Here is a 26,256-nt window from a genome sequence, read left to right as displayed (position 1 = left end):
GTTGGGAATCTCCCCCTATTGGTTCCTCGTTGAGTCATTTGCAGCTGGGATCTCAGAGTGCCATGACCAAGAGCTTGCTCTTCTCTCTCCTTGGCCCATCCACAGAAGCAGAAGTGAGAGCAGAGGTGGGGCTTACAGAAAGCTTCAAGCCAACATTCCACCAAAGACCTGCCTAGGGCCTCTGCCCTCTTAGGTAGTGAAAGAATCCAAGTTTGCTTCATAACACCACCCTCCTCCTGTGTGCCTTTAGACTTCCCTCCCCAGCTTTCTATCCTGTCTGGATGACTCCTCCATCCTCCCAGAATTGTCATTTAATCTCATTTAATCCTGTGAGTTGTCTACTCACAATCTCTATTTTATTGAATCAGAAGTCAAACTCCAGAGAGGAAAAGTGACTTACCAAGTATCATACAGTTTGTGACTCTGAGTCTACTGAGCTCCAAGCTCCTGGGAAGGGAGAAAAGCTCATGTGCACCCAGCTAACTAGATAGACCAAAACCAAAAGCCAGAGCCTGGACTCACCTCTCAGTACTGTCCACACTTGCTGTGGACCTGCGACAGGTACTTGCTTAGTGAAAACTTGAGTTTTCTCTTTTATAAAAAGGGATCATTATTGGGTGCTGTTGGCTCATACCTATTAGTATTACCAGCTACTCAGGAAGCAGAGATCTGAGAGATTTCAGATCAGAGATGAGGGATCAGGGATCTGAGGATCGTAGTTCTAAGTCAGCTCTGGCAGGAAAGTCTGTAAGACTCTATTTCCAATTAACCAACAAAAAGCCAGAAGTAGAGTGACAGCTTAAGTGGCAAAGTGCTAGCCTTGAGCACAAAATCTCAGAGACAGTGCCCTGACCCTGAGTTCAAGCTGTAGGACCAGCAAAAGAAAATAAAAAAATGGAGGTGGGTGAAGGGGGAGCACTGGAGGACTGATCATTAGAAGACAGGATTAAATGAAGTATCAGTTAAGTGCTGAGCAGTGCCTGGTGTACAACCAGTGCCTGGTAAATGTTACAACATTCAGTTAATTGACTGTTAGGACTATAATGTCGTAAAAAGGCCATTGACAAGCAGAGCTGTGCTGAGCCCTGAGCTAGCTTTTGAGCAAGACTAAGCTGGGGAGTGACCTGTATCAAACTCTTGCTGTGAAAAAGCATTTGGCCTCTCCGGATTACAGGTGAAGATTCATATTCTCAGCTCACTGCTGAGAACACTAAGACTAACTGTGGGATTGGTCACCACGTGTTTAAATGTCTTTCAGGGACCTGGAGAATTAGGCTAGAGGATAGGAGCATTGTGGAATGCCACCTCAGCAGCTCAGAGGTCTGGTGGGGAAGCTGGACCCGCTCAGCAGGGCAGCTCACACTCCCTAGAGGAGCCATGCCCTTCCAATCAACTTACATTTGCACATACTGGGCCCTCTGCCTGGTGTGCCCTTTTCCCTTTCTCAGCCCATCCATTTCCTGTCACTCTTTAAACTCTGGCTTGTTACCTGTGAAGGAATCTTTAAATACCTGCACTTACTCTTCCACTCCAGGGACTTCTTGTAGGCTTCTGACACCTTTCACATGCTCTGTATTCTTGTAGTTATTTCCTACCCATCTGTCTTCTTTGCCCAGTTGATTTCCTCAAGGGTAGGGCCTGTATTCATCTTTGTGGATTGAGGGTCTGGCGCACAGGCTCTAGAGATGTGTGTGGAATGTGATGAGGTGCTGAGGGTCCTGCCCCTGGAGCACTTAGCAGAGGCGGGGTATCAGGGAGAAGCCTGCTTCTACCTGCATAAGGCTTGTAGTGATTAAGTAACAGAGAGTGGGCATGGGATGGTAGCTGAGGGAGAGACAGCTGTATATAGGATCAGGGGATAAAGAAGTGATGTACAGAGAGGACTGGAAGACCAGAGAACCAGGGCCTGTGGTTTCTTTTGAAGAAGGAGGGCAGTGGGGGGGGGCACAAGGGAGTTTAGGCAAAGAAAGGCCTTATGATTAGTGACCCAAGACTAAATCTGATGAGATCTATCAATAAGACCTAATAATTTAGGAAGGATGTGTAAGGTTGGAGGCATGGCTCAGTTGATAGAGCTAGTGGCCAATGAGCAAACTTAAAAAGAAAAAAGAAAAGTAAGGATGAGTGAGGAGTTTCATACATGCATTAGGGTCCTCACTGGGTATGGCCTGCCTCCCTGCCTCCCTGCCTCCCTGCCTCCCTGCCTCCCTGCCTCCCTGCCTCCCTTCCTCCCTTCCTCCCTGCCTCCCTTCCTCCCTTCCTCCCTTCCTCCCTTCTTCCCTTCTTTCTCTCTGTCTGTCTCTCTGCCTCTGCCTCTGCCTCTGTCTCTGTCTCTGTCTCTCTCTGTCTGTCTGTCTCTGTCTCTCTCTCTCTCTCAATCTCTTTCTCTTTCTCTTTCTTTTTTCCCAGTCCTGGGCTTGGGCTCAGGGCCTGAGCACTGTCCTTGGGTTTTCTCAAGGCTAGAGCTCTACCACTGGAGCTACAGCACTACTTCTGGCTTTTTCTATGTATGTGGTACTGAGGAATTGAATCCCAGTCTTTGTGCATGCTAGGCCAGCACTCTACCACTAGGCGAAACTTCCAGCCCTCTCTTTCTTTCTTTTCTACAAGTTTTGGTTCTTGAACTCAGGGCCTTACTACTGTCCTTTAGTTTTTTTTGTTCCAGGTTAGCACTCTACCACTAGAGCCACCCCTTTACTTCCTGCATTTTGGTAGTTAATTAATTAGAGATTTTCCTGCCCAGATTGGCTTGTGATCCTTAGATCTCACCCCTTAAGTAGCTTGGATTACAGGCCGTGAGCCAGCCATGAGCCACTGGTACCTGGTGATTCCTTGTTTTTGTTTTGTTTTGTTTTTGAGCCAGCAAAGCTGGTACCTAAGTAAACCATTTCTTCTGTCTCTCGTGGAATGGGGGTGGAGCTGAGCAAATGGAGAGCTGGGCAGAGGCCCAGGGCACCAAGGCCAGTGGAGGGTGGAGAGAACCTGTTTACCATTGTGCACTGACCCGGGCCGGAAGGAGCAGAGCCAGGGAATGCCTCATGGGAAGGAGAGGCAGGGCCAGCAGTGGCTTGCACTGAGAGGGCGGGCGGGTAAGCAAAGCAGATCCTTTCACCCCAATGGGAGTCCTTTCTACCACCAGCCATTTCCAAGGCCAAGTGGCCAGGCTGCTGTGGACCATCGCCTTCCCGCACCTCTGGCTATGTGGCCTTGGGCAGGTCTCTTACCCCAGGCCTCTGCAGCTGTCTGGGAAAGGATGGCTCACCAGGTGATCTCGCTGGCCTGTCTGCCAGGCATTTTCACACCAGCCTATCTTCTCTTCCACACTGCTTTCTCATCATTTCTTATAGAAATGGCCTTACAAAAAGTAACATATGAGAACCTTGAGCTGAAGAGCTCAGGGATAACACCCAGGCCCAGGGGTAGGGTCGTAGCTGAAATGCTCAAGGACAGGGCCCAGGCCCAGAGATCAAGCCCTATGACCCACAAAAAAAAAAAAAAGGTATGTTTTTAATCATTATCACCTCTTAGGGTAATGAACTTGAGATGTTGTCACCCAGTGTACAATGTAGGTCAGCCTACCCTTGCTAGCTTTGGATCTGTGGCTAGCCATGTGACCTCTGTATGTCCACTTTAAATTTTTTTATTGTTATTATAAAGGTACTATACAGAGGATTTACAGTAATATAAGTCAGGTATTGAACACATTTCTTTTTGGATAATGCCACCCCTTCTCTCACCCTCACTCCCAGTTTTTCCCTCCTATCCCCACCCACAAGTTATATAATTCATTTTCAACATAATGTCCTTGTGTGTGTGTGTTTATACTGGGACTTGAACTCAGGGCCTGAGCCCTATCCTTTAGTTTTTTCATTCAAGGCTGATGCTGTACCACTTGAGCCACAGCTCGTCTCTGGTTTCTTACCTGCCTGGGATGGCTTTGAACTAGGATCCTCCGAACTCAGCCTCTTGAGTTGCTAGGATTAAAGATAGGAGCCACAGGCATCCTTTTCTGAAGATCTAGCTGTGAAAAGTCACTATTTATTCTTCATGCCTGCCCTTCTCAACTTAGAGGGTGGTGAGAAGAGATGGGACTATGACAAGGACCAAGGCTCTGTCTTGTGGCACTTTATACATTTGCTAGTCTAGTACTTTAGTGGCAACTTCCTCTTCAGGTTGGTTGATTACTCAACCATACTGTACTGAGGTGTTCTTCACTCTTTTTTTTTTTTTTTTTTTTTGCCAGTCCAGGGCTTGAGCTCAGGGCCTGAGCACTGTCCTTGGACTTTCTCAAGGCTAGAGCTCTACCACTTGAGCCTCAGCACCACTTCTGGCTTTTTTTTTTTTTTCTATGTATGTGGTACCAAGGAATCAAACCCGGGTCTTCATGCATGCTAGGCAAGCACTTTAAACACTAGGCCAAACTCCCGGCCCCTCACTCTTTTTTTTTTTTGTCAGTCATGGGATTTGAACTCTGAGCCTAGGCGTTGTCCCTGAGCTCTTGAGCCACAGTGCCACTTCCATGCTCTTAACTCCAATGAAGGTAATAAATGCTATTTCCTGGGGGAATTGTTTGTCTGTATAGTACTTGGCAGAATTGGCACATAGCCATGTCATCTTTATAGCTGCCTTCTGGGAGGTAGCGTGGCCTTACTGTTAGAGATGAGGAACTGGAAGGTCAGAGTGGAGCAAGAAGTCCATCTCTGTTTCACACAGCTATAAAGTAGTGGAGTTGGTACCAGAAGCCAGAATCATAGTTAGTATATCATTGAGTAAATTGCATAATCTCCCAGGCCCCAATTACTTCCTAGGTAAAAGAAAGGTAATTGTGCCCCAACTACTTCCAAAGGCTGTGTATATGGAGTGACTAGTCAGATGAAAAATGTGAAAGTTCCAGCTGTAAGTACCAGTCTCCTAGCAGCTACCATTTTCTGGCCACCCACTAAGCTAGGCCATTGGCACATCTTTTTCAGTGCCATCCTACATGGGCATTGTGATCTCATTAAAGAAGAATTCAAAGCTCAGGAGGCCTCCCAGCTAGCAGATGGAAGAACTCAAAAAATAAGATGGGGCCGGGTGCCACTGGCTCATGCCCGTTATTCTAACTACTCAGGAGGCTGAGATCTGAGGGTTGGTTGTAGTTCAAAGCCAGCCCAGGCAGAAAAGTCCCTGTGAAACTCATTTCCAGTTAACTACTCAAAAACTGGGAATGGAGCTGTGGCTCCAAGTGTTAGAGTGCTAGCCTGGAGCAAACAAAAGAGCTCAAGAATAGCACCCAGGCCCTGAGTTCAAGCCCTATAACTGACCAATAAATAAATAAATTAATTAATTAATAACCAAAACAAGGGGCTGGAAGTTTGGCCTAGTTAGAGTGCTTGCCTAGCATGCACGAAGACCCGGGTTTGATTCCTCAGTACCACATACTTGGGGGGGTGGGGAGAAAGGCATTAGTGGTGCTGAGGCTCAAGTGGTAGAGCTCTAACCTTGAGAAAGTCCAAGGATAGTGCTCAGGCCCTGAGCTCAAGCCCAGGACTGGCCAAAAACAAAACAAATCAAAACAGCGTGGGTTAGTTGACTTCAAGGTTCCTACTGTGTATATTCTCCCCGGTCGAGCTTGGTCTCCCTATGAGGCCATTAATCCTATCCAGGCTCCCATGGCTCACACCTATAATCCGAGCTACTCAAGAGGATGAGATCTGAGGACTGAGGATTGAAGCCAGCTCCAGCAGAAAAGTCTGTGAGACTTTTTTCTCCAGTTAATCACCAAAAAGCTAAAAGTAGAGCTGTGGCTCCAGTAATAGAGCACTAGCTTTGAATGTAAAAACTAAGGGATAGGGCTCAGGCCTCAAGTTCAAGCCTCAGTACTCACACACACACCTGGCGATCTTAGCCAGGTGCTGGTGGCTCATGCCAGTAATCTTAGCTACTCAGGAGGCTGAGATCTGAGGATTGTGGTTCAAATCCAGCCTGAATAAGAAAGGCTGATACTTATATCTCCAATTAACCAGCAGAAAACCGGAAGTAAAGCTATAGCTCAAAGCTATAGAACATTGGCCTTGAACCAGAAAGCTCAAGGATAGTACCCAGGCCCTGAATTCAAGCCCCATGACTAACAACAACAACAGCAACAATAACAAAGAAAAAAGAAAGAAAAAGCAAGAAAAGAAAAAAGAAAAAGCATAGCAATTTTGTGGTCCTTAACTTCAAGGTTTCTATTTGAGATGTTTTTCCCTTCATTTGGGTCAGATTAGAACATGAGACTTGGGGGGGGGCGTTAAATGTTTTTTTTGGGACCATTTGATACAGGGGTCCTGAGCATTGGTCCCATCCCTTGAGACTGTCAAGCCTGAAGGCTTGGAAGCACATATCTAGGAGGATAAGGAAAAGGGAGATTGCTCTTGGGAAGCCTCTAGCCTCTGAGTTTTGTAAGGAAGCAAAGGAACTGGGAAGTTGCACAGAACAGAGTCCATGAAATGTCCCTGTTACCCTAGGCCATGGTATAGCATAGCTATGCCTCATTCTGTCTGGGAGCTTCGAAGGATCTTGGATCAGGCACCACATATTTTTTGTTTTGTTTTGGCCAGTCCTGGGCCTTGAACTCAGGGCCTGAGCACTGTCCTTGGGCTTTCTTCAAGGCTAGTGCTCTACCACTGGAGCCATATTACCACTTGCACTTTTCTCTATATGTGGTACCTGGGAATCAAACCTAGGTCTTAGTGCATGCTAGGCAAGCACTCTACTATTAGGCCAAACTCCCAGCCCCCAGGCACCACTTTTGTCTCCTCTCCTTGGGAGTCAGGAGTCATGGAAAACAGCGGATTGCTCAGGGATTTCATTTCCAGCTGTGGTTGTACTTGTCAGCAATGCCCATCCAGCCTGTTGGCTGCATTAAGTATTGTTACATAGGGGCAAGCCACTTTCTGGGCTTCCAGACACTGGAGTTAGGGGTTAGATTGTCTGCAACCTCATCTAGACAGGGGCCTGATTTCCCCCCACAGGCTTCCCTAGGGGAATTGGAGTCAGCACACGAGTCATTGTGGCAGAGGGGAAGCCTTGGTTTAGCTGCTTACTAGCTTGTGACTTTACCCAAGTCATATAATCTTTCTGATTGGGTCAAGTCTCTTGTGGGCCATATGGAAATAGGCGTTCATCTATGAGGGCTCCATCTCACTGGGCGTTAGAGGAACAAATCAAATGACTGTAGCAGAAGTGGCTTAAAGTCCTGAAAGCAGTATACATGAAAGTGACAACTGTCAAGCGGAAGACCAGTCTGGAATCTGTTAGACACCCATGAGGTACACAGCACGAGTTGTGGCAAAAGGCCTGATTCAGTTAGGGAGGGACAGTGCTGAGTAATGGAGAGAGCGCATGTTGTAATGAAATGTTTATTTCAGACTTCTTGTCTTGACCCATTCACAAATTGGTACTAGAAGCAATTTTAGAAGATTGTGAGCAGTATTCTTCTTTGAAAAAAGAAAAGGATTAGTATAATATAATAACTGGAACCGAAAATATCAGAGTGCATCAATACATGTGACAACTCATTTCATTAAACATATCTCAGTTATGTTTGTATATGTACTCAGTATGAAATGGGTCTCAGTTGAAAATGTGATAAATAGTGTTCTAAACCAGGATGAATGGAAGTCTGCAGGTTGGAGGGCAGTTAATGACACCTGGGCAAGCAGGTTCACAGGCTGGGTAAATACCAAGAGTTTGGCCTATATAGCGGAGGAGTGTAATGTTAGTTTAAGAGCATGGGCTATGGAGTCAGAAGGGCTGGGGTTTGCAGTTCTGCCTCATGCACACCCCTCCATGGTCTTCAGCAAAAACTTATAAATCTTACTAAAATTTTTGTACCAGTACTGAAACTTGAATTTGTGGCAGGACCATTTATTTTTTAGCTCTTTCACTCAAGGATGATGCTCTACTACTTGAGCCACAGCTCCACTTCTATCTTTTTGCTACTTAATTGGAGATAATCTCATGAACTTTCCTGCCCAGACTGGTTCTGGTAGCTAGAATTATAGATGTGAGCCACTAGCACCCAACTCCTTCCAAGTTTTGGATTCTACTATAACATAGAGAAAATGATACTATGCTATTTCTATTAGTGTACCTGTAATAAATGTATGTAAAACATTGAAAAAAATTAGTGAGCAATGGATAATGGGGGCCTTGATGGCATGCTGGCAAGGAAAGGGCATTCTAGATAGGGATTGGGAGATGACAAGGGCCAAGCATGTGTGCCCCTCATGTGAGAGGTCTAGGAATTGTGGGGCCTGGCAAGCGGGGGTTGGGATTACAAGTAGAAACTCTACAATAGAGTAGTGCTTCCCCCATAGATAATGGAACCGAATCTCTGGTGGAGTTTCAGTAGACCATGGGCCCAGGAGAAGATTCTTAGGCTCTATGGTTACAGAAATTCAGGAAAGGAGTTATTCTTTTTTGTTTTTGCCAGTCCTGGGGCTTGGACTCAGGGCCTGGGTACTGTCCTTGGTCCTTCTCAGGGCTAGAGCCACAGCACCACTTCTGGCTTTTTCTATGTATGTGGTACAGAGGAATTGAACCCCGGTCTTCATGCATGCCAGGCAAGCATTCTACCATTAGGCCAAACTCCTGGCCCCAAATTAAAAGCAATTCTTTTTTTCAAAATATATTTTTATTGTAATTAATAGAAGGATTACATTATATTCACCAAGTAGAAGGTGCATTACTTAACAAACATTGCTACCCCTTCTTGTGTAAAGTCCCCATTTCCCGGGCTGGGAGTTTGGCCTAGTGGTAGAGTGCTTGCCTAGCATGCACGAAGACCCGGGTTCTATTCCTCGGTACCACATATATAGCAAAAAGCCAGAAGTGGTGCTGTGGCTCAAGTGGTAGAGCTCTATCCTTGAGAAAATCCAGGGACAGTGCTCAGGCCCTGAGCTCATGCCCTGAGCTCATGCCCAGGACTGGCAAAAAAAAAAAAAAGTCCCCATTTCCCTCCGTCTTTTTTTTTGCCAGTCCTGGGGCTTGAGCTCAGGGCCTAAGCACTGTACTTAGGTTTTATCAAGGCCGGAGTTCTACCACTTGAGCCACAACACCACTTCTCATTTTTTTCTATGTATGTGGCACCGAAGAATCGAACTTGGGTCTTCGTGCATGCTAGGCAGGCACTCTACCACTAGTCTGTGAGACTCTTATCTCCAATTAACCACCAGAAAACCTGAAGTGGCGCTGCGGCTCAAGGGGTAGGGTGGTAGCCTTGAGCTGAAGAGCTCAGGGACAGCGCCCAGACCCAGAGTTCAAGTCCCATGATCGAGGGAAAAAAAAAAAAAAAGAAGATTAATGACAGCCAAGAAAACGGGCTCAGAGAGGAAAGAGACCTACGGAGGGTGTAAATCAAATGGTATAAATACTTAAAATCAGCAGTATCTTAGAAACCAGGAAATATGGTTGTTTGTTTTGTACCCTATTGAAATTCCGGTTTGAGGTTTGACGCTGAGGCTTTGAAACCACCAAATCTGTTATCAAGCAACATGAGAACAATTCTAAAGTGTTCCTCAGTATATCTGCAGATGGGAAAGGGGAGTGCCTTTAGGGCCCTGCAGGCAGACTTTACCAATAAAGCTAGGTCCCAGGCTGATGTATCAGACAGGTGAGGATTCTTTCTGGAAACTGCCCATCTCAGCTGAAAGCCTTAACCTCTCTGAGCCTCTGTTTCTTCATCTGCACAATATGGCAGGTGGGATGAGTGAGTGAGGTTTGGATCCGGTGTTATCAGATCCATAACTGTCAAAACTTCCTGTTGGTGCTTGTGGGTACCCATTCCTTTCATGAACAAAAAGGTTCACCCATGACTTATTGCACAACCAAGTGCATTGTGGGTGGTAGAAGTCACCATGGAGAGGAAGGGCTTAGTTTCTGTTCTGTGGGTGTTTAGGGGTTGCCTGAGCAGGCACATCCCTTTGTAAATTACCTAAAAGCTTGGGCCCTGCTTTTCTCTTATCAATGTAAAAAAGGAAGTGTTTTTGCTCTCTTTAGATGGAGAGAAGGCAGCAGTTTGAGGGAGGTGGCAGTTAGTTGTTGAGATCCTTTTTGTCCCAGGCTCCAATCCCTGCTTTGCTGTTCAGCTCTGAGCTAGTTGTCAGGCTTGGGCAGTTTCCAGATAAATTACACTGAAGAAGAGGACCTGTGCTTTTGTGTCCCTGAGGCCTTGGTCCTGCCAGAGCCCCTCCCTCTGCTCTTCCAACCAGCAGAAGCTACAGCTGCACACTTCCTTCCGGCACAGAGAGAATCAGAAACTTCAGGCCTACGCCAGGCTCCACCTCCACCTAGTCCTGTTACCCAGAACTCCTGAGAGCTGCCTCAAATGCCTTCTACCCTGAGCCTTTTTCTCGAAAGCCAGACAAAACTTAGTGCCAGCTCTGGGCTAAGAACTGAGACCTAAGTTTTCTACTCATTTCTGGTTCAATTTGAGCAAGATACTTTCCCTATCTTACCACCCTGATCTGCTGTTTACTCATGTCATTAATTTTTTATTTTTCTCAATACTGTCAAGTACTTTATTTTTCTGTGCTGGTACTAGGGCTTGAACTCATGGCCTCATGCTCTCTTATTTGGTTTTGTTACTTAAGACTCTTTACACTTGAGCCACACCTCTGCTCCCTCAAGTTCTTTCTTTTTCATTCAAGGCCAGTGCTTTACCTCTTGAATCACAGCTCAACTTCCAGCTTTTAGGTGATTACTCGAAGATGAGTCTCAAAGACTTTCCTGCCTCGGCTGACTTTGAACCTTGATCAGATTTGAGCTTTCTGAACAGTTAAGATTGCAGATGTATTTTTGTTTGTCAGTTACTCTGTAAGAAACAAATAACACTTGCATACCTAGGCTATAAGTTTTAGTTTCCTTTTTCTGATTTCCCCTCAGAAGTTTATGAACTGGAATTCCCAGTTTTACTCTAATTAGAGTAAGCTTACTCAGCTGCTGTCACCCTAGTCCACCTCTGTCTGCTTTAGAGCTGACCTGCCTGCCTGCCTGCCTGCCTCAGTGCCCCCCAGAACAACTCCATGAGGCTCAGGAGTCATAGTCACATGAGTGTATCCTCCCTAGGCTGTCCCAGTTGTGCAGGCTGCTCAGTCAGTAGTTGTATAAATATAAGCAGTGGTGATGGAAAGGGTTTTGAAAGGTGTTATGCTTTTCATAGGTGGAGACAACTCAAAGAACATTTGGCCAAGAGACTGGCAGGAGTAAAGGTTGGGGCAGGGGGAGGCTAGGATGTAATTGAGGGAAACTCTGAGTAACTATTTTGGCTCAGATGCCGAGGTGAGCTTGTTACCTTTGTACTTGTTTGGCTAGTTTTTGCATTCGGCTCAGTTCCTAGTATGCAGGCCCTCTGAACAGGCTTATTTATCAAGGCAGGCCCAAGATAGGAATGCTTGACTATGTGTGGACTCTAAACACACACATTCAGCCTTTACCCCAAAGAGGCATGGTGCCTCTGGTCCCTTAGGGGAGTAGACACTTGGACCTGATGTCTCTCTGGCCTTTGCCTTTCAGAGAGGGCTGCTATCCCATCCCATCTGTAATGAGGCATTATGAGCTCGCCATCCTAAGAGAAGTAAAGCCCCCGACAGGATGTGAGGTGGGCTGGGCTGGAGGCTGAAGCTGGAGCCTTTGCTTCTCTTGGCTTGTGTGATGATCCTGTCCTCTGCTCTGCAGGCTGGAGGAAGTCCCCCTGGAGGTGCTGAGACAGAGGGAGTCCAAATGGTTGGATATGTTCAACAACTGGGACAAATGGATGGCCAAGAAGCATAAAAAGGTGAACGCCTGCCCATGGGCTGTGGGCTGGGACTTGGTGGCATGGTTGGAGAAGGAAGATGGAGAAACTTTCTCAGCTTAGGGGAGCAGAGGCTTCTCCATCCACCACGCTGCCTTCATTGGCCAAGGGGAACAGAAGCTGGCTGAGGGCAGAGGGTAGGTTGGACCCTGGCAGGTGACTTCAAAGTCACATTGAACTTTGTGCTGGGGTTAGGGTTTGAAACTGTCCACAGTCAATAGCTCTGCTACTCGATGTTTTTGCTCCATTCAGGCTAGGAAAAGTCCAAAGTACTTGCAGTCCATCAGGGAAGATTTGCTACTACTGACAGCTGACCCGCAGGGAGCATGTGCAGGGTGCCTGACCTAGTAGTAGTCAAGGTGCTTGACCTAGTAGTAGTCTTTATAAAGACCACCTGATGATGTGAGGAGTCGTGGCACCATCACTTTTTTTTGTTTTTTGTTTTTGCTGATCCTGGGACTTGAACTCAGAGCCTGGGTACTATCCTAGATCCTCTCTGTGCTCAAGGCTAGTGTTCTACTCCTTGAGCCACAGTACCACTTCCAGCTTTTTCTGTTTGTGTGGTATTAAGGAATGAACCCAGGGTTTCATGCATGATAGGCAAGCACTCTACCACTAAGCCACATTCCCAGCCCCCTCCCCCTTTTTGCCTCAACAAAAAGCCTCTCACACTCAGCCTCAGTCTTCCTGGACAAGTGGGAGGGATAAACTTGTTTCAGGGCTCCACTAGGTGGCAACTGTAAGTACCTTGTAGGCTACCGTGGGGGATAGGTTCGAACTCAGAGCCTGTGCTTGAAGCAGATGCTCCTTACTTAAGCCAAGCCCCCTACTAAGGCTTGAACTCAGGGCCTCATATTTTGTTTATTTGCTTGTTTTGCTCAAGGCTTGTGCTCTACCACTAGAGCCATATATCTACTTCTGGCTTTTTGCTGATAATTGGAAATAAGAGTCTCTTGGGCAGATCATTGGTGGCTCACACCTGTAATCCTAGTTACTTAGGAGACTGAGATCTAAGGCCCACAGTGTGAAGCCAGGCTGGGCAGGAAAATCTTTGAGACATTTGACCACTGTAAAACACTGGAAGTAAAGCAGTGGCTTAAGTAGCTCACATTAGCTAAGTGACAGTAACCAGGTCCTAAATTCAAGCCCTGAGTTCAAGGACTGGCACAAAAAAATAATAATCTCTTGAATTTACCTACCCTGGCTAGCTTTGAGCCACGATTGTTAGATCATAGCTAGAATTATAGGCATGAGCTACTAGCACCATAACTTTTGTACTTTAGTTATTTTTCAGATAGTGCCTCATTTCTCAGGGCAGCCCCAGACCAAAATCCTTCTACCTATAACCCCCTACATAGCTAGGGTTACAGATGTGTAGCCACTATTACGGGCATATGAAAATAAGGTCTTGCTATTATGGGTATATGAAAATAAGGTTTTGCCCAGACTGGCCTTGAACTGTGATCCTCCTGAACTTTGTCTCTCAAGAAACAAGTTAGTCATGAAGCACTGCACCCAGCTCTCCTGTAATATTTTTAAAAAATTATACATATAGCTGGGCATGGTGGCTCACACCCGTAATCCTAGCTACTCAGGAGACTGAGATCTAAGGATTGAGGTTCAAAGCCAGCCTGGACACAAAAGGACCTGAGACCCTTTTCTTGGGAAGTGGGGCTTGGCTCTAGAGTGGTAGCCTTGAGCTGAAGAACTCAGGGACAGCACCCAGGCCCATGACCCCCCCACACACAAATTTGCACATATATATGATTTGGGGGGGGGGGTTCGGTCATGGGTCTGGGCTCTTCAGCTCAAGGCAACCGAAAGGCAGTATTTTTAAACTTTTTCTTACTTGACTTTGGGCCCTGACTCATTTTTCCTCAGGCTCTTACCTTGAGCTATAGCTTGCTCTCCAGCCTTCTCTTGTGCTCCTGGTTTCTTTTGAGGACTGATGCTTAGCCTTTGTGTTCCTGCCTCCCTGACAAATGGGGATTGCTGAGGGGAGTTTTGGGCAGTTCCTCTCAGCAGAGCATTCAGCAGCATTCCCTCTTACTCTTCATTCCCTTCAGACTATGGTTAAGAGTCCAAGGGCCATCCCTGTCCAGGAGAGTGAGACCTCCACAGTCAAGCTTCAACCTAGCCTCCCCAGTGTGTAGATGTAGATAGCCCAGGCCCTGGGGCACCCCTCCTCCTTCCTCAGCTGTCCTGGGAGTTAGTCCTGCCTGGATGTGGAGGTTCCCTCCCCTTCTGTTCCAGAAGCCATGGCCCAGGAAGGACCTGTGTTGGAAGTGAGCTTAAATCCGGCACTTTGCCAGGACTCATCTTTAAGTCCCGCAGGGAAGATGGCTTCCTCCCCACTAACCAACTTGTGTCTAGGAGCCTGAAGAGAGGCGGAATAGTGGGTTTTCTCCCCTCATTGGGCCTGTCCTGGCCCCCTCTGGCAGGGGCCCTGTCTTCCCAGGCCAAGGGTGTGGCTTCACTTAGCTGTCATTAGTGATCTCCTTTTTCTTTTCTTTTCTTTTCTCTTCTTTTCTCTCTCTCTCTCTCTCTCTCTCTTTTTTTTGGGGGGGGGGTGGGTCATGGGGCTTGAACTCCACCTTGGCACTGTCCCTGAGCTCTTCAGCTCAAGGCTACTGCCCTACCCTTGAGCCAAGCCCTACTTCCTGTTTTCAGAGGTTAATTGGAGATAAGCATCTCAGGTCCCTTTGTGCCCGGGCTGGCTTTGAACCTTGATCTTCAGATCTCAGCCTCCTGAGTAGCTAGGATTACAGGCGGCTTCTTCTTTCTTCTTTCATATTTCTTCTTTTCCCAGTCCTGGGGCTTGACCTCAGGGCCTGAGCACTGTCTTAGAGCTCTACCACTTGAGCCACGGCACCACTTCTGGCTTTTTGTATATATGTGGTTCTAGGAACCAAACCTGGGTCTTTGTGCATCCTAAAGAAGCACTCTACCACTACGCCAAACTCCCAGCCCCGAGTGGCCTCCTTCTTCAGCGTGTTGCTTTAGAGATTGGTAATGCCTGTGCTTTCTGGGAGCACTTTGTCATGAGTTATCCTAACTCATCACCTCAATCCTTCCTAAGGCAGGTAGGCTGGCATGACTGTCTCCAGCACCATCGTGCTGAGGAGAGATGAAGGCCAGCTAGGAAATGTTGCTGTGTTCCTGTCTCTCCAGTCCCCAGTCCAGGCCTGCCTGTTAGGTACAGCCACTTGGGATACCTCAATGGCCTGGAAGCTCTTCATGACTCATCTGGAACCCTCCGCCTGTGACAGGAGTTTGTGATAACGAGGTTGCCCCATGCTGAAAGACCTTGCTCAGTGTATATAAGGGAGCTCAAAGGGCCTAAGGCCAGCTGCTGTTGGATTTTTCCATGGCTAAAGCCTGTCTAAACTGGTTTCCTTAAGGTGACCCTTGTCCCACAGTAGCAGGAAATTCTTTCCAGAGTCCAGGACAGTTCCTTTTGCTCCCTTCTCTCCCCTTTTCCCAGGCCATCTCAGAAACTGTCTCTTGGTCCTTCCCCACTGTCCACAGCCTGCCTGCTTGTCTCCTTCCTAGTTCTTGACTCTCTCTGACCCTTGGAAAGTTTTCTCCTGTTTGTAATGGTCATCAGGAAAGCCAGGACCTTTGTGCTCTTCTTCTCAGGGATGCTTTAGGGTTGTGAGAGGGGCTTTCCAGATTGGGGGGAAGGGAGGAACGGAGGCACTGGGGCTTCTGGGATGAGAGAGGAGAGGAAGCATTACTTACAGAACATAGACTCCATCAGGCCCCTCACTGAGCAGGTTTTCCCCTTTCTAATGGAATCCTCTGCAGAGCAGAGGTTTGAAGCTAGTGAGAAGTGATGGGGCTGAGATCATCATAGAATTCAGCCCTCATCAGCTATTCTTATGACCCAAGAACCCCCTCTTCATCATCCCAGGCCAGGCAACTTAATGTAGAGGTAGGCCAAATCATTGGCCAGGATCCTGCAGGCTGCAGGCCTCTGCCTTTGCCCTCCCTCACCTGCCAGGTCAGGGCTGCTGCCCTTAGAGCTTTGTTCTGGCCTCAAGACCAGAGCCTGCTTCCCCCATCCATTTCTGATACACCAGGGCTGGGCTCTACCAGCCTCATTGTGCATCCTGAGAGTGATGACAAGGTTTCTGGCTGTGTGACTTTATTCATTGCTTACTCTAGGGGAAAATTTCAGTTGTCCCATTTTTTTGTTTGTTTGTTTGGTGGGGGGGGGCATGAGGCTTGAACTGGCCTGGGCACTAGCTGTCCCTGAGCTCTTCAGCTCAGGGCTACCACCCTACCCCTTGGCCTGGGCATTGTCCCTAAGCTCTTCAGCTTAAAGCTACTGTCCTACCCTTGAGCCAAGCCCCAGTTCCCATTTTCTAGAGGTTAATTGGAGGTAAGCGTCTCAGGTCCCTTTGTGCAGGTCCTTTTGTGCCCGGGCTGGCTTTGAACCTTGATCCTCACGTCTCAGCCTCCTGTGTAGCTAGGATTATAGACATGAACCACCATGCTTGGCTGTCCCATTCATTCTTGAAAGACATAAGGAGGGGTTGGGAATGTGTCTTAGTGGTAGAGTGCTTGCCTAGCATGCATGAAGCCTGGGTTCAATTCCTCAGTACCAATATAAGCAGAAAAAGCAGAAGTAGCCCCATGGCTCAAGTGATAGAGTGCTAATTTTGAGCAAGAAGGAACTCAGGGATGGCACCCAGACCCAGTGTTCAAGCCCCAGGACCGGCAAGCAAAAGTAAAACAACAAAAAACAAAGGGGAATTACTTAAGCAGCTCTTATCTTCTGAGTTTTTGCTGAGATTTCTGTCTAGAACTGTTATCCTCAAGATTTCAGCCTCTTGAGTAGCCTCTTGGGCTTTCTCAAGGCTAGAGCTCTACCACTTGAGCCACAGCACCACTTCCAGCTTTTTCTGTGTATGTGGTACCAAGGAATCAAACCCAGGGCTTTGTACGTGCTAGGCAGGCACTCTACCACTAGCCACGTTCCTGGCCTATTTTATATAAGAGGTTTGAGCATTAGCTCCTCCTGGAACCAATCTCCATTAGATATTGGAGAAGGGAGGGAGGGAGGACTGTGGCAGTCCTCAGGGATGCCTGTGTTGTCACTAGCCCAGGGGGATGTGTCCTTTGCCCTCACCTGTTGGTAGCATGACTCGCTGCAGTCCCCTACCCCATCAAAGGAGAACAACAGTAAGAAAGTCTTCAGTTCTCCCCCTTTCTGGTCTTGACTCTGTTCACTGAAGGCCCACTGAGCCAGAGCAGAAGGGCCAGAGGAGCTATGGAAGTGGATTCATGGGCTCAGCTGTTCTTTTGTCTTTCAGATCCGTCTTCGGTGTCAGAAGGGTATCCCGCCTTCTCTGAGGGGCCGGGCTTGGCAGTACTTGTCAGGAGGCAGAGTGAAGCTCGATCAGAATCCTGGCAAGTTTGACGTGAGTTCCCTGTCTTCTCCCTATCCGTCCTGCCATTTATGTGGGCTATATACACTCCCATGGCAGCAATTCCCTGACCCTATCATCCTCAGCAAAGTGGGCAGTGGTTACATGCCCACTGCCTAGCAGGCCAGATTGGCCCAGCCCTGATGACTGGCGACTCCCGAGGCCAATCTCCTCTGAGGCTCCAGCCTGAGCAGAATTTAGTATGGATCCATCTGCCACTCCTTATTTCAGCCTTTTCTCTCAACAACTCCTGGGTTTGCTTTCTCGGGCTCATGACTCATAGTTCTTGGTGATCAGGAGGAAGGCCTTAGATCACATCGCTGGCTGTCTTGGGACTGATTTTTTTTGTTTTGTTTTTTTGGTGGTGGGGGGGTGAACCTTGAATTCTGGATCTAGGCACTGTCCCTGAGCTCCTTTTGCTCAAGGCCTAGTGCTCTACCACTTGAGCCATAGCTCCACTTTGGGCTTTTTCGATGATTAATTGGAGATAGGAGCTTCATGGACTTTCCTTTCCTGGGCTGACTTTGAATCATGATCCTTAGAGCTCAGCCTCTTAAGTAGCTAGGATTACAGGTGCCCAGCTGTCTTGGGTCTGTGTACTGGGTCTTTAGAGGTTTGCCTGGTAGGGGCACAGGACCTTTCACACTTCCTGGTTTCCCATCTTCTCGTCTGACACCTGCTTCTATACTTAGCCAGACCTGATCTACTTGAATTGCTTGACAGTCCATCATCACTGGGGTGGTAAAACTCAACCACTCCTCAAGGACAGTGCTGAAAGGGTACCCTCTCCCCACCCTCTGCTGCCTTAGTGCTGGGCAGCTTTGCTGGCCTCGTCCCCTAGAAGGAACTCTGCAGAGTTAGTGATATCCCCCGAGTTGGCCTGGTTTACCTGCCAGATCTGGCTTCAGGTATCAGGGTTTGTTCCAGACTCTTGGGACAAATGACAGGCAGTGAGATGGAACTGCCAGCCCCCAGCTCTTTGTGGAGATCCTCAAGCTTCAGTGACTACTTCTATCCAACCAGACCTGTTCTCTAAGAAGAGGGGGTGGGGAAAGCAAGGCAATCTGGTGTTTCTGCTGGTAGAGAGTGGTGAGTGCTGGTTGCTGGCAGTACTTTGGGGGAAGGGGACTGTTGGGACATCTGGCTGGAGGAACCTAGAACCAATGCAACTGGACATTCCACACCTTCACTCCAGAGGCTTCCTCCCAGTGGAACTAGCTCCTGCATCCTGAGTTGGGGGAGGCCCAGAGATGAAAGCCCACCAGAGCCCAGAGTGAGAGCTCAGGACATGGAGGACTGGCCGCCTCCTGGATGCATGCACTGACCAGTAGGTGTGAGTGTGTCTGCAGTGTGTTTAGAAGAGCATGGAGCTCCATGCATGTGTGTGTGTGTGTGTGTGAGAGAGAGAGAGACAGAGACAGAGAAACAGACAGAGACAGAGAAACAGAGACAGAGAGAAGAGAAGACAGCCATTTCCTACCATCCTGTCAGGAGGGTTGCTAGAGCAAATGGAATGAGTTGCCAAGAAAGGCCTTCTAGATGCGGTGGCTCACACCTGTAATCCTAGCTACTCAGGAGGCTGAGATCTGAGGGTCAAGGTTCAAAGTCAGTCCAGGCAGTAAGTCTATGAGACTCTTATGTCCAGTTAACCACTAGAAAACTGGAAGTGGTGCTGGAGCTCAAAAGGTAGGGTGGTAGCCTTGAGCTGAAGAGCTCAGGGACAACACCCAGGCCTAGAGTTCAAGTCTCATGACCTCCCCCACCCCCGGCGAAAAGAAAAAAAAGGCCTTCTAAATGTTCTAAGGCTGAGTTGTGGGAGACCCCAAGGGTGTCTGGCAACACATCTGGGAGGACTTGGCCTTGTATTGCCTAGAGGAAAGCAGCTGGGAATGGGAAGCTCCCCACTGCATTGTGATCATGAGCCATGATTTGGGCATGAGCGGGCTGCAGTGGCAAAACATACCTGGGTGCCAAGACCACCTGTGCACATGCAACCCAGGTGCCTGACCATCTTAGCCAGGGCAGGTTCTGCGGCCCTGGTGGCTATTTGTTCTAGCGCATGCTATTTCTTCCTTTCCTTGGCATGACCCTCCCATCCTTACCTGGTTTCTCTCTTTGACGTCACCTTATGATGACATCAGCTCATCTGCCAGCAGCTGTGCCTGCCTTTGTTGCCCAGAGCTCTTTCTCCCTAGACACCCTGGAGGTTTTCCACCTCACCAGCCACTATGGCTGGATGCCCTGGGCTGCTGAGCTGCCAAGTGGACACATTCTGAAAATGGACTTTTGGAGTCTTTAGGTCCCTGTACCTCAGGGGAACCACTGGGAGAATCTTGGTGGGGGGGGGCTCTTTCTCTTCTGAAAAAAGCAAGCCAGCATTGCATTCAGATAGTGCCATGGGGTGTACAGTACACACACAGGATCATGGGGCTCCCCTCCTTGACATTCATCCTCTCACTATAAACAGTCCAGCAACTTGTATTTGCTCAGTTTCTTTCTTTCTTTCTTTCTTTCTTTCTTTCTTTCTTTCTTTCTTTCTTTCTTTCTGTCTGTCTGTCTGTCTGTCTTTCTTTCTTTCTTTCTTTTTTTTTTTTTTGGGTGAGTCATGGGGCTTGAACTGGCCTGGGTGCTGTCCCTGAGCTTTTCAGCTCAAGGCCTTACCCTTAAGCCAAGCCCCACTTCCCGTTTTCTAGAGGTTAATTGGAGATAAGAGTCTTAGGTCTTTTTGTGCCTGGGCAGGTTTTGAACCTTGAATCTCAGATCTCAGCCTCCTGAGTAGCTAGGATTATAGGCGTGAGCCACCACCGGCATGGCTTTCCTTCCTATTTATCTATTTATTTATTTTTAATTGAGGTATGAGTCTACAGGCCAAAATGCACAGATGTTGAATGTACAAATCAGTGAGCTTTGACAACAAACACACATCTGTGTAATCAGCATGAAAATCAAGGTAGAAAACCTTGTAGCTGAACAGGAAGAAGCTATTTTTCTTTCTATCTTAGCTTCATTGTTTCTTTCTAAAGGAACATTTGTTTTAAAAAAAAAAAAAAAAAAAAGGCTGGGTGCTGGTGGCTCACTCCTGTAATCCTAGCTACTCAGGAAGCTGAGATCTGTGGATCAAGGTTCAAAGCCAGCCCTGGCCCTAAACTCTGTGAGACTCTTCTCTCCAATTAACTACCAGAAAACGGGAAGTGGTGCTGTCACGTAAGTGGTAGAGCACTAGCCTTGAGCTGAAGAGCTCAGGGACAGCTCCCAGGTCCAGAGTTCAAGTCCCATGAATGACCAAAAAAAAAAAAAAAGTCCACTGAAGTCCAAAGAAGAAACTAAAGCTTTTTGAAATCCAAGCACCTAGAGAAGCCTCTGAGTCTAACAGCTTGACAGATGTCATGTCCTTCCTGAATAGGTGACATGGCTTTGCTGGGGAGTGCTAGCAGCTGAGAAGCTGGGGTTGGGGCTAGTCATGTTTGCCTTCCAGTTCCATTTCCTCCAATTTCTTTGCCCATAAGACCTTGAGACAGGGCCTTTGATTTCACCCTCATTGTCCCCTTCAGTCCTGTCAGATGTGCCAGAGGTGAATCCACACATAGCTGGAGTCCTTTTCAAGCTAGGATCACCTCTTAGGCTTCCCAGAGCTGTGTCGCACTTTGGCCAGACTACCATGCCTGCTTTGGGGAAGGCCAGGCCATGTGATGGTAGAGAGCTCATGGAACAAACCATGTCCTGCCACAGTGCCCTCTGCTATCCTCTTTAGCCCCTGATGTGTGCCCATGTCCTTGTGTTTAGGAGTTGGACCTGTCTCCTGGGGACCCCAAATGGCTGGATGTCATTGAGCGCGACCTGCATCGACAGTTCCCTTTCCATGAGATGTTTGTGTCCCGAGGAGGCCACGGGTGAGCAGGCTGGGCCTGGGGGCTGAGCTGTTGCTCTAGTCACTTGTTCTGGGAGGTGGGGAGCAGTGGGAGGAGAGAGGTCGTACAGTGAAGTTGGGGTACCCTGGAAGCCCAGAAGCCAGATGTCCAAAACTTGGCTCTCCGCATTGGCCTCCTTTGGCTAGAGTTTGGTGGTGCTCAGAATGTCCTTTGACCCCTGGGGCTGCTTTTGTCATTTATTCTCCAGCCTGCTGAGCTTGCCCATCCTGACCTAGAAACAGGGACAAGAAAAGGGGGTTGGGTGAGCAAGGGGACAAAACTGCCGAGTGAGGGCCCTCCTCCAGCTCCCGACCCTGCCTTGTGCTCTCCCTGCACCCCTGCCTCACCTAGTCACATTGGAGTCCACGTGCTCCAGTGGAAGACTGACCACATGGTGACCACATTCAGGTCATCTCTTATCAGGGAACATTTTGTATATGTGTATGTATGGGCATGGGTGTGTGGGGGCAGGGCTGGGGCCTTGAACTCGGGTCCTGGCACTGTCCATTTCACTCAAGGCTGGTACTCTACCATTTTGAGCCATAATTCCACTTCTAGCTAATTAGAGATAACAGACTTTCCTGCCTGGGCTGGCTTTGAACCATAATCCTCAGCTCTCGGCCTCCCAAGTAGCTAGGATTATAGGCATGAGTCCCTGGTGCCAGGCAGAAAGGGCAGATTCTGAGGCAGGTCTGGTTCAGTGGGCACAGATGAGGAGTTGGGCAGCAGAGTCACACCTGTCCATCATGCCCTGTCTGGCCTCTCTACAGCCAACAGGACCTGCTCCGTGTGCTGAAAGCCTACACGTTGTACCGGCCCGAGGAGGGCTATTGCCAGGCCCAGGCACCCATTGCTGCCGTGTTGCTCATGCACATGCCCGCTGAGGTACCTTCAGACCCTGGGTGGGCAGCTGGGCAGGCAGATGGGGACTGCCCCAGTCAGCAAAGCCTCATGTCTTTCTTGCCCACAGCAAGCCTTCTGGTGTCTGGTACAGATCTGTGAGAAGTACCTGCCTGGCTACTACAGTGAGAAACTGGTGAGTGCTTGTTTGATCTAGGCTCCACCTGAGGCTGCCTGCTTTTTCTCTGTAGCCACCAGGCTAAGTTCCAAGACTTATGAGCGTCGGGTCTTCTAGACCCAGTATGGGCAGTTACACACTTGTCCCCGTCCCTGACTCCAGTCGCTCTGGTTACTAGGCAGGATAGGACTTTCCCCAGGGCACCGAGTTCCTCTTCATCTCTGCCTTGGCTCAGGCTTAGTTCAGCATCTTTGTGTAGCTCTCTTCTGCACAGGAGGGGAGAACCCCTCCTGTCCCTCAGCCTTCCACCTGGGGAACTTGCCTTGACCCCTGACAAGTGGACTTTGAACCACTGCTGAGTGTCCAGTCTTGGGCTCCATCTTGTCAGCCCCTAGGTACCCTGAGGCCCCAGTGTCCACCTATGTCTAGTTTGCTCATTCCTTGATCTCAGCCTCCTCTGGGGATAAGCACTCTGCCACCAGATGAAGAAATGAAGGCATGGTTCCAGTGGGCACCGCCCCCTTCCCCATGGACCGTCGTTCATGGCTCTGTGGCTTTATGTTCCCCCAGGAGGCGATCCAGCTAGATGGCGAGATCCTCTTCTCCCTGCTGCAGAAGGTGTCACCTGTAGCCTACAAACACCTTAGCCGGCAGAAGATCGACCCCCTGCTCTACATGACAGAGTGGTTCATGTGCGCCTTTGCCCGCACCCTTCCCTGGAGTTCCGTGCTGCGTGTGTGGGACATGTTCTTCTGTGAAGGTGCTGGGCTGGGCTGGGGAGAGTGCCAGAGAAGCCCAAAAGGCCCACTCGTGCTTACCTCCCCCCTCCACCTCCACGCAGGCGTCAAGATCATCTTCCGGGTGGGGCTGGTGCTGCTGAAGCACGCGCTAGGCTCCCCTGAGAAGCTCAAAGCCTGCCAGGGCCAGTACGAGACCATCGAGCAGCTTCGGAGCCTCAGCCCCAAGATCATGCAGGAGGCCTTCCTGGTCCAGGAGGTGTGTGTGGCCCACTGCGCCTTACCACGGGGTGGGAGGGGGCGCACATGGGGTCCTGGTAAGCCCATGTCCCCCAGGATGGGTCACCCACATCATGGGTGTGGCCCAGGACAGGAGTGGGGTGGCCCTCACCCTGCCTCCCGGCTGGATAAGAAGAAGGGGCACAAAGGGACTCAGTCACAGGGTTTTCCTTATCCAATAGGAGAAAAGAAGGGCAGCAACCTGCATCCCTCACCCCTCAGTTTCTTTTGTTTTTGTCATTGTGGGGCTTGAACTCAGGACCTGGGCACTATCCCTGAGCAGTTTTGCTCAAGGCTAGCACTCTACCACTTTAAACTACAGTTCTATTTCATTTTTCTGGTTGTTAATTCAACTTTTTTGTTTGAGCTGGCTTTGAACTACAGTCCTCAGGTCTCAGCTTCCTGGCTCCTTGATTTCTTGTGTGTGTGTGTGTGTGTGTGTATGTGTGTGTGTGTGTGTGTGTGTGTGTGTGTGTGTGTGTTTCTTGAACTCAGGCACAGGGTCTTCTCACTTGGTATTTTTTTGCTCAAACTTGGCGCTTTACCACTTGAGTTACATTGCTGCTTCTGGCTTTTTTGACAATTAAGTCTCAAGAACTTAACTGTCTGGGGTGGCTCTGAACCAAGATCTCAGCCTCCTGAGTAGTTAGGATTATAGGTATGAGATACCAATATAGGCTTATTGCCCCATTTTCTTTCTTGGACAATACTTGTCTCTTGGGGCTGTAAAGAAGAGACACATTCTTCTACATGGCTGGGGTCAGAGCTGATTCTGTGGGAGGCAGGCTGAAGCAGAAGCCATCTGGTTTTTTTTTTTTTGCCAGTCCTAGGGCTTGAACTCAGGGCCTGGGCACTTTCCTTGGAACACCTTTTTGTTCAAGGCTAGCACCACTTCCAGCTTTTTTCTGTGTATGTGGTTCTGGGGAATTGAACCCAGGGCTTCATGCATGCTGGGCGAGCATACTACCACTAGGCTATGCTCCCAGCCCTGGAAGCCATCTTTGTACTTGCTTTATTAGCAGCTGAGGAGGACTGTGGTTCATTTCCATAGAATCCAGGCTCACAGGGGCAGCATCTCAAAGTGACTCCCTCAGTTGCCAGCCAGAAAGTATAGTGGAGCTGAGATTTGAGCAGTGGGGGACAGCTCAGGTACTCACCTGTCTGAGCCTTTCCACTCCTGCCCAGTAGGGAAGGCTGTTAGCAGCCGGAGCTGGGGGAGACAGTGCGAGAGAGGGATCTCTCCTGGGGTACAGATGAGGAGAGGCCTTCTTCCTGCTCACCTGACCCCTCTTCCCACCACAGGTGGTCGAGCTGCCAGTGACAGAGCGCCAGATCGAGCGGGAGCACCTTATTCAGCTGCAACGCTGGCAGGAGACCCGGGGGGAGCTGCAGTATCGATCTCCACCGAGGCTGCATGGCGCCAAGGCTATCCTGGAAGCAGAGCCTGGCCCCCGACCTACCCTGCAGCCCTCACCATCCATCTGCCTGCCCCCTGATGCCCCCGTTCCCAGCTCCCAAGCCAGGCCACCCAAGCAGGTCCAGAAAGAGCAGCGGAAGCAGTCGAAGGCAAGTGGGAAGCCGGACAAGGCCTTGGCTTCCAGTCAGAACACGGTGGTGAATGCCGCAGGAGACGCAAGTCCCCCACAGGAAGTGACCCCGAAGGACCCCGTCTCCCAGAAGCTGACTCCTCAGGACTCTGTTCCCCAGGACTCAGTCTACCGCCGCTCCCAGGAGAGCCTGACTTCCCAGGAGAGCGAGGACACATACTTGTAACCCTGGCAGCTCAGACCTCCATGACGAGGTCTCTGCATACATGGTTCGAAGACTGACACTCCAAGCCTTGCTCACCCATTTGGCTGCCATGCCAGGACGGATTCTGGTTGGCACAGTAGATTCTGCCCGGGTCTCCTTATTTATTTTCTCTATAGAGTGGAGCTCCGGTGGCTGAGCCAACACAGGCAGAAGCTAGGGCCAAGTGGCTAGGACTTCCCTCAGCCCCTCCTCCTGGGTGGGGGGCTGCTCCCCAGCACTACTGTGCTGGTTTGAGGGGGGCGTGGGGTGTTCTTTGTGTAAAATAGAAACATGATTTTGTACAGAAATAAACAAGCTTGTGTAGAGAGCTGGTGTGTAGATCAAGAACGTGAATGGGTGTCACCCCTGCTGCTCAGCATCTATTCTTTCTCTACAGAGAACCCCGCCCCCTGACCTGGCCCTAGTCTAGTAGGAGTTAGGCCCCTCTGTAGGAGCCTCTCTGTGGAGTTCCTTTGACAGAGGAGTTGCCAAGTTCAGGGTGAGCCTTGAACTCAACCTTGCTTTGCTTTCTTTTCCCCCATCCCGCTGTTCCATTGTCTGTCCACTGTGGACAAAGGATAAGACAGGAGCCCGGTGCAGGGGCAGTGCAGGGCATAATCCAGGTCCTGGTCCCTACTGTTCAGTGAGGAGTTACCCTCCCCCTCCCCAGTCCTGGTACTTCAACTCAGGGCTCGGGCACTGCCCCTGAGGTGGTGCTGTTGCTTTTTTTTTTTTTTTTTTTTTTTTTGCCAGTCCTGGGACTTAAGCTCAGGGCCTGAGCACTGTCCTTGGGCTTTCTGAAGGCCTTCTGGAGCCACATCTCGCTTTTTTCTATGTATATGGTACTGAGGATTTGAACCCAGGTCTTCGTGCATGCTAGGCCAGCACTCTGCCACTAGGCCAAACTCCCGGCCCCTCCCTGCTTTTGTTGAAGGCTAGCACTCTACCATTTGAGCCACATTCCCATCCTTCTCTCTTTTTCTCTCCTTCCTTCCTTCCTTTTGCTTGAACTCAGGGCTAGATATTGTCTGTAGCTTTGTCAAGGCTGTCACTCTAACACTCAAGCCACAGCTCCATTTCCAGCCTTTTTTTTTTTTTTAATTTTTTTTTTATTGTAATTAGTAAAAGGGTTACATGATATTTACCAGATAGAAGGTGCATTAATTCACATACATTGATACCCTTTCACATGTCTTGGTACCCATTACCCTCCCCCCCCACCATTTCCAGCCTTTTAATGGTTAATTAGAGATAAGAGACTCATGGACTTTCC

General features: G+C 49.0%; 1 protein-coding gene across 1 annotated transcript in view; it reads left to right on the top strand.

Moving 5' to 3' along the window:
- Positions 1 to 25,305, top strand: part of Tbc1d10a (TBC1 domain family member 10A) — a 34,889-nt gene extending 9,584 nt beyond the window's left edge. Inside the window, exons 2-9 of the mRNA XM_090320453.1 lie at positions 11,701 to 11,800; positions 17,137 to 17,244; positions 21,034 to 21,140; positions 21,929 to 22,043; positions 22,129 to 22,194; positions 22,747 to 22,936; positions 23,018 to 23,172; positions 24,495 to 25,305. Of these exons, the coding sequence (XP_090176579.1) occupies positions 11,701 to 11,800; positions 17,137 to 17,244; positions 21,034 to 21,140; positions 21,929 to 22,043; positions 22,129 to 22,194; positions 22,747 to 22,936; positions 23,018 to 23,172; positions 24,495 to 24,965 (1,312 nt within the window). The 3' untranslated portion in view covers positions 24,966 to 25,305. The remainder of the gene's footprint in view (positions 1 to 11,700; positions 11,801 to 17,136; positions 17,245 to 21,033; positions 21,141 to 21,928; positions 22,044 to 22,128; positions 22,195 to 22,746; positions 22,937 to 23,017; positions 23,173 to 24,494) is intronic.
- Positions 25,306 to 26,256: the final 951 nt, after the last annotated feature.

Source organism: Megascapheus bottae, chromosome 28 (assembly GCF_031878675.1).
Source record: "Megascapheus bottae isolate mThoBot1 chromosome 28, mThoBot2.hap1, whole genome shotgun sequence".
Classification (NCBI taxonomy): Eukaryota; Metazoa; Chordata; class Mammalia; order Rodentia; family Geomyidae; genus Megascapheus; species Megascapheus bottae.
Note: the sequence above shows the minus strand (reverse complement) of the source record. Positions and strands in the feature narration are given on the sequence as shown.